General features: G+C 36.7%; 2 protein-coding genes and 1 pseudogene across 2 annotated transcripts; all 3 read left to right on the top strand.

Moving 5' to 3' along the window:
• Positions 1–178: 178 nt before the first annotated feature.
• Positions 179–2,512, top strand: LOC108740057 (annotated as a pseudogene).
• Positions 2,513–3,449: 937 nt separating this feature from the next.
• LOC108740053 (facilitated trehalose transporter Tret1-like) lies at positions 3,450–6,234 on the top strand. The gene is made up of 2 exons (XM_018474235.2): positions 3,450–4,339; positions 4,660–6,234. The coding sequence occupies exons 1-2, from the start codon at positions 4,288–4,290 to the stop codon at positions 5,967–5,969; spliced, it is 1,362 nt and encodes a 453-aa protein (XP_018329737.1). The 5' UTR covers positions 3,450–4,287; the 3' UTR covers positions 5,970–6,234.
• A 181-nt stretch (positions 6,235–6,415) lies between these two features.
• On the top strand, positions 6,416–8,254 carry LOC108740054 (facilitated trehalose transporter Tret1-like). Its single transcript, XM_018474236.1, has 2 exons — positions 6,416–6,598; positions 6,662–8,254. The coding sequence occupies exons 1-2, from the start codon at positions 6,547–6,549 to the stop codon at positions 7,966–7,968; spliced, it is 1,359 nt and encodes a 452-aa protein (XP_018329738.1). The 5' UTR covers positions 6,416–6,546; the 3' UTR covers positions 7,969–8,254.
• Positions 8,255–10,868: the final 2,614 nt, after the last annotated feature.

The raw sequence follows: 10,868 nt of genomic DNA, 5'->3' as shown, positions 1-10,868 counted from the left end.
CTATTCTTTTACTTGTTATGTAGTGTGAATGCAAATAAATAATAATTTTGAATAGAATTGTAAATCATAATCATTGCGTTTAAATTTGCCCACCAGTGACTTGTTATCTTCGTTATATTGATAAAGATTAAAATTAATTTTAAAAAAGTTGTTAAAATTAAAACGAGTCAAAAACTTGTTAAACAAATTCAAAAATCTTAGTCAGAAACGTACTAAGCAAGTGTTACTATGTAATTTTAATTTTATTGCAAAAATTATTAAGTGTACCTACGTGATAGAATTATTTTTAATTTTATTACAAAAGGAATGAAGTGTACCAAGAAGTTCCACTTTTAATGCAATACGACAAAATGGTAATAAGGAAAATAAAAGTTGGATGTAAACTTAAACAATATGCAGCAGCAGGTAATAACTTTAGTTGATTGTACTTTTGTACAGTAACTAATTGTCGTTCATAATTCTGAGCCTCAAAAGGTGGTTAAATTTCATGCTATTGATGTCTGGGTCAGTTTCAGAAGGCGATGTCCGCAATAAAAAAGAAAATTTAACATAAAATCGTCCAGAAATGAAACAGTAAAGAATGATTTCATTGATTAGGCTGAACATATCTTTCTCTCTTCTTTACTTTAATATATATTTGTTTAGCAATAACAACAGTACTTTTCTAAACGCATAATTAATTAGAAAAATACACTAAGAGATATGACAGTCGCAAAAATGATGATTAACTTGAAATTAAGAAGTCAAATACAGCAATATGCTGTTGCAGATAAATACTAAATCAAGATCCTATAAATTATGTAAAAACTACAATACTGAAAGTAGTCAAACGTTCGGCGGTTTGTAGATCAGATTTGGAAGGCGAAATGTGTAGTAAACCTTATATCTAGTAACGCTTTACTGTCAGGCATTTTAAACAGAAATCCATCTAAGAATTAATCATTTTAAATTAATTTTAAAAGTGCTGAAATTACTTAACGTGAATGTGAAAATAAGTAGCAGAACAACCCTGTTTTAATTCAATAATTTACTGCCGTCTTCGCCTTCTTAATTTAACCGAGGCACATGTATTCAAATTTAGAACAAATTTTCTTTCAGCTTGTGTTGGAAGTGTTTATGCTGGCATGTCATACACTTGGTCGTCTCCTGTTATTCCTCAGTTGGAACACGGTGATGGACCTTTCACTATAACAACAGAAGAAGCTTCCTGGATAGGTTCAATTATAGCTTTTGGTGCTGGTTTCTTAGCAGTACCATCTGGTTATTTAGCGGACCGCTTTGGTAGAAAAACATGCACGTTAATTCTGACATTACCAATCATTGTTTTTATCATACTCGTCTACGTGGGAAATAACATTTATTATATCTATGCTGGAAGAATTTTTTCTGGATTCGCAACGGGTGGATTATCAGCAGTGGCGCCGGTTTACTTGACAGAAATTGCAGAAGTAAAAGTGAGGGCTTCTTTGAACAGCTTCTTTCAAGCATTGATTTACTGTGGAAGCTTTTGTAACGCGGTTTTTGGAAAGTATTTGGACTACAAATCGTTCACGCTCATCTCAAACGGCCTGGGGATAATTCTGATATTTGGATTCGTCTTTTTCCCTGAAAGCCCGACATTTCTTATGATGAAAGATGAAGGCAAAAGTAAAGGTTAAATTTTGGAGTATTTGGAGTTCCAAAGTTGCCAAACGTAGTCTTCTGGCATGTCTTGGAATCGTCTTCTTCCAAACTTGTACTGGAATTGACGTTTTCCTTTATTATTCCGTGTCCATCTTCGAATTGGCCGGAACAAACATGGATCCATACACTAGCTCAATTGTGGTGGCTTCCTCCCAAGTTATTTCCACATTTCTGGCCGTCAACATTATTGAAAAGTTGAACAGGAAAACATTCCTTTACATATCCACTGCTGGTATAGGTACGATGTTGCTACTGTTGGGAATGTTTTTCCATCTCAAAGAACTCGGTTTTGACTCGACTATTCTTAATGTCATACCATTAATATCAACTGTTCTATTCTTCGTTTTTTTTTTTGTTGGACTCGGCCCAATACCGTGGTTGGTGCCTGGAGAACTGCTACCAGTGGAAATCAAAGGGCCTGCAAGCGGTCTTACAGTCACGTTAGGGTATTTTATAGCATTTCTTCTCACAAAAACGTTCCCACTAATGATTGAAATGTTCGACCCTCAATACACTTTCTATATGTACGCCATCTTTATGGCACTGTGTATAGTATTCACGAAATTTTGTATCCCAGAAACCAAAGGAAAGACGCTTCAAGAAATTCAAGAGCTGCTGAGCAGATAATACAAATTGGTAGATACTTTCGTGGCCAGTCGTGTCTTGGAGTTGCTTCCTAACGTTTCGCTAATACGAGTGGCGGGCATCTTTAGAGGTATTTCTGTCACCAATCCGCATCCAGCATCCCACCAAACGGCATGGCCTAGAGGTCTTGACCGTTACTCAGCATTCGGGAGGACGCCAGGTTCGATTCCGGGATCGTCTGCCTTGGTCCAAGTTTTTCTGTGGTTTTCTTAGATCACATAGGCAAATGCTGGGGCAGTTATATTCCATTGATAATCTTTCATTCTCTTCTGTCTTCATTTCGTTCGTTTCATCTTTCTCACCCGAACCACCACCCACCCATTCCCACGATTCCTGAAAGGAGGCTGAAGAGGGTCTTTCGCCCTACCTTCCGGCGTAGTCCGGAGGGACTTCCCGTCCACCAGCATTACTAGCCGTTGAGAATGAAACACCCAAAAGTTTTTATCCAGCATCGCAGATGGAAAGATCTCTGAAGAAGTTAGCCTCTCGTGCCAGCGAAACGTTAGAAAGTAACTGCAACTAACGACGACCTTAAGACCCAAATCAGTTGAGCAAATAACCCAATTTTTGATTTTTAGTTACATTAAAAATTGTAAGTTATTTATTTAAGTTGTATCTTTGTAAATAATGAAAAATAAATATTTTTGACGTCTTATAATTCGATGGAGCCGGCTGCACGCACGAAAAAACATGACTCATGCGGCGTTACCTCGCTCTGAGGCGTTCCATTTAAGGCTTGAAGTGCAAGCGAGAGCGCGGAACGAGCGACAAAGAGGCACAATCGGCCTCCGCGTTCGGCAGCGTTCGACATCTGTCTCTCTCCTACTTGAGTGAGCGATGCGTCCGCGTGGACAGCTGCTATACAATAATACATTTCCATTTACCTCCTTCTCTATATCCATACAAAATATCTATCAAACAAATAAAATTAAAATTTTCTTTTGAAAAATGAAACCATTCCATCAGTATTTTCTTATGACGTTGTCACGTTCAACTATCGTCAGTAAACCGACTTTACAGACAAACGATTTTTTAGTTTAATTTATTACATTATATTAATTGGAAAATTCATTCTCAATTTTTTCCAATATAATGGAAAACTACAGTCAGAATGAATTTTCAAATTAATTACCCCAAGCTAATCGTCATGACGCCAAATATACAATTAATAAAATTATAAATGTAACATAATACAAAATGCATTTTAAATGAATGTGCTATGTAAGCAACCCTCTTTTAGATAAGCATTTCAGAATGTCGAAATGTATGTATTTGCATTTCTTCAGTTATAAACCAGTCCCAAATTGCACCCTAACCCTTGAACATAAAACGTGTGTCATATAATAGGTGATGATAGTTTAATGAGTTAATTGACTTGACACTCATTTGCTGAAAATCTGTACTAAACACGAAAACTACTTAGGCATTTCCACTAAACTTTTTTTATTAGTTTTGCAACCAAACAAAGCTCATAACGTTTACTTCGGCAAACAAGCTTGCTATTTAAGGCTAAGTTATTGTTTTAATACTTATCATAATCGTAGGTCTTCAGTTGGAGAACTGGTAGCAGAGCAACCTAGCAGGTACATCTCCATCTCTTTGCTATCAATAATCTAATTTAGATTCTACTACCTCGTCTATTTAACAGTGACTTTATGACCTTCTCTGTCCTCCCACCCTTTCTAATAGCTTCTCATCTATCCACGTTTTTTTAATATCTTCCTATTACATCACATTCCCAAATACTTCTACCTTTTTCTATTATGCAAGGCACACCGTCCATGTTCCACGTCCACACGCAGAGTCGTGCTTCAATTATAGAAATATATTTCTACACTACCAATATTATCACACTCGTTGATAACCACGTAAATAACTAATTAATAATAAAAATACATCAAGAACAACTTAAGCCACTAGTTTAAAAACAAACAGTGCGAATCCGGGAAACTCGTAGAAATGATGATCAGCTTCAAATTAACGAGTCAAATAAAACAATATGCTGCTGCAGGTAAGGAGTGAATCACAATAATTAAAATATTATGAACGTATTATAATACTAACAGTGGTCAAACGTTCTACCGCTTCTGGATCAATTTGGGAAGGCGAAATGGGTAATAAATCTTCTAGTGTCATGCATTTTGAACATCACCCATCTAATAACAAATAACCCAATATGAAATTAACATTGAAAGTGCTGAATTTGGTCATCAAGCTTGTGAAAATGAGTAGCAGAACAACCCTGTCTTAATTCAATTATTTACTGCCGTTTTCGCCTTCTTAATTTAACCGAGGCATATGTATTCAATTTTAGAACAAATTTTCTTTCAGCTTGTGTTGGAAGTGTATATACGGGCATGTCATACACTTGGTCGTCGCCTGTTATTCCTCAGTTGGAACACGGTGATGGACCTTTCACTATAACAACAGAAGAAGCTTCCTGGATAGGTTCAATTATAGCTTTTGGTGCTGGTCTCTTAGCAGTACCATCTGGTTATTTAGCGGACCGCTTTGGTAGAAAAAGGTGCACGTTAATTCTGACATTACCAATCATTATTTTTATCATACTCGTCTACGTGGGAAATAACGTTTATTATATCTATGCTGGAAGAATTTTTTCTGGATTCGCAACGGGTGGATTATCAGCAGTGGCTCCGGTTTACTTGACAGAAATTGCAGAAGTAAAAGTGAGGGCTCCTTTGAACAGCTTCTTTCAAGCATTGATTTACTGTGGAAGCTTTTGTAACGCGGTTTTTGGAAAGTATTTGGACTACAAATCGTTCACGCTCATCTCAAACGCCCTGGGGATAATTCTGATATTTGGATTCGTTTTTTTCCCTGAAAGCCCGACATTTCTTATGATGAAAAATGACAGGACAGGAGCTGAGAATGCTCTGAAATTTTACAGAGATGATCACACCAACATCAAAGTAGAACTGGACGCTATATCAAAAGAACTGGAGATGAAGGCAAAAGTAAAGGTTAAATTTTGGAGTATTTGGAGTTCCAAAGTTGCCAAACGAAGTCTTCTAGCATGTCTTGGAATCATCTTCTTCCAAATTTGTACTGGAATTGACGTTTTGCTCCATTATTCCGTGTCCATCTTCGAAATAGCTGGCTCAAACATGGATCCATACACTAGCTCAATTGTGGTGGCTTCAGCCCAAGTTCTTTCCACTTTTTTGGCAGTCAACATTATTGAAAAGTTTAAGAGAAAGACATTCATTTACATATCAGCTGCTGGTACAGGTATCATGATGATATTGTTGGGGATGTTTTTCCATCTCAAAGGTCTTGGCATTGACTCGGCCTTTCTTAATTTCATACCATTACTATCAACTGTTCTCTTTTTCGTGTTCTTTTTTGTTGGACTCGGCCCGTTACCATGGCTGGTGGTTGGAGAACTGCTACCAGTGGAAATCAAGGGACCAGCAAGCGGTCTCACAATCTTATTTGGATATCTTGCAACGTTTTTTTTCTCAAAAACTTTCCCATTAATGATAAAAATGTTCGAGCCTCAGTATACTTTCTACACGTATGCTATATCCATGGTACTATGTATAATATTTACGAAATTTTGTATCCCAGAAACAAAAGGAAAAACGCTTCAAGAAATTCAAGAGAAACTAGACAGTTTATAATTTCATATTCTTCTCTGTAACTTTTCTGCGTTCGAGAAAATCAAAACAAAGCTACGAGTTATCTCCTAAATCATGCATAGCAATTTATACTAAAACTTCAGTAGTTATTGAAATAATACAGCCATCTACTGCTTAAAAGGTAAAACAGAGCAATTGAATTGTACGACATATTACGCTATAGAAGAAAACTGTAGGTGGTAACTTCCATTTTACATCACCCCTCTTCATCCTCGTTATACTTTTGCGATTATTTTTCAATAAACAATTTTTCACGAACAATTCTTCTTTTTATTTTTTTATAAACAATTGATGAATTTCTAAGGAGACAGTTCTGTTATAATTATTATTATCGTCGTTACCACTTTTATCATTATTAAACCTTTGGTAGCTGCTTTGATATGTTTACACCAAATTTATGACTTAAAAGCGACTTTTGAATGACTGTGTAAATAACAAAGTAAACATTAATGCTAGCTAGCGCCTACCAAACACTTATCTCTATTTTACGTAATTGAAATTAGTGTGCAAGTCGCGTTCGTCGAAACCAACCCATTGAAACAATCAGAGAAACGAAATTATGATTTTAAACATCAAACTTCAAACCAAATTGAAGCAATATGGTGCAGCCGGTAAGAAAAACAACTATGTAGCACGTACCTACTTTCTTGTAATAAAAATATAACAAATTTTAGTCTGTGTGGGAAGTGTCCTTATAGGAATGTCGTTCACGTGGTCGTCCCCCGTGATTGCCCAGTTGGAGCATGGTAATGGTTCTTTCAACATAACAACTGAAGAAGCTTCATGGATAGGGTCGTGCATGGCTTTCGGTGCAGCAGTTTCTGCAGTCCCGTTGGGGTATCTGGCCGATCGATTTGGTCGAAAAAAGTGCACACTTGTTCTAACAATTCCGGTTGTCCTTTTTACAGCGCTTGCATACATCGGAAGCAACGTTTATTACATTTACATCGGCAGAGTGTTTTCCGGACTTGGAACTGGTGGTATGTCAGCTATAGCACCCCGGTACATGTCCGAGATAGCCGATGTCAAAGTACGAGCGTCATTGAACAGTTTGTTTCAAGCCCTTATTTACTGTGGCAGTTTGTACAATGCGGTTTTGGGAAAGTATTTGGACTACAGAACGTTCACAATTGTGTCCAACGGAGTGGGTCTAGTACTGGTGATGGGTTTCCTGTTCTTTCCGGAAAGTCCGACGTTTTTAATGATGAAGAATGACACAGCTGGAGCGGAGAAAGCCTTGAGGTTTTTTAGACACAACCAAGACAATGTCAAACAAGAATTGGATGAGATATTGAGAAACACTGAGACCAGGAAAAAGACCAAAACCAGCTTTTGGGTGGTATGCAAGTCCAAAGCTGCCACAAGGAGTCTTGTTGCGACTTTAGGCATAATAATTTTCCAAGTTCTGAGTGGTGTCGACGTTTTGCTCTACTACGCGGTTTCCATCTTCGAAATGACCGGTTCCAATTTCGACCCGTTTACCTGCTCCATTATACTGTCTTCAACGCAAATACTATCGACCCTTTTGGCAGTTAATATTATAGAAAGGTTTAATAGGAAAACATTCCTTTACATATCTACTGTTGGGGTTTGCATGTCGCTGATATTGTTGGGAATATTTTTTCAGTTGAAACAACTAGGTTTCGATTCATCTGTGCTCAATATCGTACCAATGGTATCAACGATATTGTTCTTTGTATTTTATCTTATCGGTCTCGGACCAATACCGTGGCTGATGCCAGGTGAATTGTATCCAGTCGAAATCAAAGGACCGGCGAGTGGTTTAACGATAACTGTTTGCTGGGCTATGGTTTTTGCCGTAACAAAAACGTTCCTTCTAACTGTAGAAGCTTACCCACCTCAATACACCTTCTATTTTTATAGTTTTTTTATGATATTGTGCCTAGTGTTTACTAGATATTTTATGCCCGAAACAAAAGGGAAAACCCTGCAAGAAATCCAAGATGAATTAAGTCGATAAACCCCCAAATGATCTGCCTTTTTTCAATCTTTATAATTTTATCAAGATCATCAGTACTATTAGAAAGGGTAGGACAAGTCGATAAGAAATAGGCGAAATAGAGATGTCAGACAGGAATTGCAGCGAATACTAATAGAGAAAAGGGAATAACATTACACCAATTAATGTGTAACAGAAACAGATGCAGACATAAAGTCGTCAAACTGGTCGAGCACGCACTTCCACTCTTTCCTATCCTGAGCTAATCTTCGCAAACTAGGGCAACCCATATCCTTAACTATTTGCAAACAGTAATCTAATCTAGGTCTACCTCTACCCCTCTTAACTCCCGTTTATGCCTCTAACATGTCTCTAACTAGACCTTCATGCTTGAGAAGGTGTCCTACCAACTTATCTCACCTATTTCTTATTGACTTCCACAGAGTCCTCTGTTCTCCTGTTCTTTCTAATATCTCTTCATTCCTAACCTTCTCTATCCACGGTATCCTCATCATCCTCCTATAACACCACATTTCGAACGCTTCTAACCTTTTCTTTTCCGCCGCGCTCACCGTCCATGTTTCTTTAGTACGTTTACCGATTAAATTCAAATTTTCTTAAAAGTCTCGTTGATGTTACAGCTTCATTTTAATTTCAATCAAAAGACAGCAAAATATTATATATAAATATAAATTAAGAAGCCACTAAAATGGTAACCAGGCATAGACGCAAACAATGACTACAATTACTTCATGAAACATTTCCAACGAACAATAAGAAGAAATACAATGACGCCATCAATTTTGAAGTGCCAGATTTAATTATTTAATTAGAGACAACGTTTAGCGAATGGTTTTAAACAATTAACAAGGATGCGCAGTTACAAAGTTTTAATAATCAAGATGAGTTTGTACAATAAATATTTTTAATTGAGATCCAAGGATTACTATATCCAAAAATAGATTGGATTAAGGTATAAATTTAATTTGTACATACCTATTGTTTCATGACTTTCTACTGTTTAATGTTCTAATTAAAATTATGTTTTATTGTAATAAATATAATTGGTTACGGTTTACCTATATCAACTTGAGTGTATCGGCGAACAAAAAACAAAAGAGAAACAAAAATTTTATGTCCCTTAATTATATTATTACTCTGTTATTAGAATAATATATAATATTTTTGTTTTTTTAACTTAAAAGAATTTTGACATTCATTATGGAAAGCAGTCAGCAGAACACCAACAACTAAAGAAAAAATACAGCATTGTTTTTCGATTGATCGAGTATCATTTGATGTGAGATATGATTAAAAATCAATAAGTTCATTAAATTTAAAATCACCCTTTGTAAACCATTTTTTTAGTTTCATTTAACTGATTAAACTCAATCTACATACAAGGATGCGTTTTTAAGTTCGCAGAATGGGTAGGTAGATCATTAGTAAGGGTACTTACTTGAGTCATTACGAATTAAGCAACTCATTATTAGTATAAATACCAAGTTTTACAGTAATTAGGTCAGTAGTCTTTGAACTATCGTCAACGAAACAAGTCAATCGGGAACAAATTGTGAAATATGAAGAAAATCGAGTATCGCGCTGTTATAAAGTTCCTTGCCAAGCAAGGAAAATCAGATCAAACCATACTGGAAGAGATGTCATCCGTTTACGAAAACTCTTGCCCAGGTAAAACCATGGCTTACAAATGGAATATCCTCTTTAATCAAGTCAGGGACTCGCTTGAAGACGACCCACGGCCGGCCTGGCCGATCGAGGTGACCACTCATGAAATCATTCAAAAAGTGAAAAAATAATACTGGAAAATGCCCGACTCAAGAAGAAACAGCCACCAGAAATGATAGGAGTATCAGATGTAACCATTTTTAAAATTCTTCACGATCATCTTGGCATGACTAAAGTCACTGCGCCTCAAAAACAACAGCGTGTGGAATGTTCTCAAGCGTTTTTGGACCTCTATATTGAAGACAAAAATGGAGTATTAACTTGAATTGTTACTGAGGACTAAACTTGGGTTCATCATTGTGAACCTGAGTACAAACAGGACTCTATGCAGTGGCAGAAAGAAGACACACCACCGCCCAAGAAGTTTAAGGTGTCACAGTCGGCTGGGAAAACTATGGCGACAGTCTTTTGTGACTTAGAAGGGATCCTGTTGATCGATTATAATGATAAAGGTGTCTCCATAACCGAAGAATACTATGCTTCAATCCTAGAGCGGTTAAAGGAAGCAGTCAAAGGAAAAAGGATGATGAAAGTTGACCAAAGGTGTCCTCTTTCTGTTCGCAAGAGCCTTGTTGTGATGGCTGCCCTGCAGAAGGAGGGCTTCGAAATTTTGGCTCATCCACCCTATAGTCTTGACTTAGCTCCCAGCGATTATTACCTATTCCCAAACTTGAAAAAAGTCCTCGTGGGAAGAAATTTTTAAGCGACGAAGAAGTGAAGAACGCAGTTTCGACGTATTTTTCAGACAAAGGAAAAACTTTCTTTTTTTTTTCGAAGGCATATGTAAGTTAACTATAAGATAGGAAAAGTGTATAATGGTAGCAAGTGAATATATTGAAATGAAGAAATAAATTCGTACTTTTATTTCCACTTCTTAACCCCCATTCCGCGAAACTTAAAAACGCCTCCTCGTATAAGTATCGGGTTGTTCGGAAAGTCATTTCGTTTTTTCCCGACAGAGGATTTAATTGTATTCATTTGCACCCAACTTCACATTTAAGCCGTGTAATTTTTATATGCTTTGAGAGCTCATATAGCAAGGCTTGTGTGTGAAAGATTCCAATTAATTCTACGCAGTAGTTTTTGGTTGGTGCCCTTTTAAATATGGAGAGCGATAAGCAGCATTTACGACATATCTTACTGTTTTACTACAGAAAGGGTAAAAATGCTGTTCA

This window comes from Agrilus planipennis, unplaced genomic scaffold (genome assembly GCF_000699045.2).
Source record: "Agrilus planipennis isolate EAB-ADULT unplaced genomic scaffold, Apla_2.0 scaffold263, whole genome shotgun sequence".
In the NCBI taxonomy this organism is placed as follows: Eukaryota; Metazoa; Arthropoda; class Insecta; order Coleoptera; family Buprestidae; genus Agrilus; species Agrilus planipennis.
Note: the sequence above shows the minus strand (reverse complement) of the source record. Positions and strands in the feature narration are given on the sequence as shown.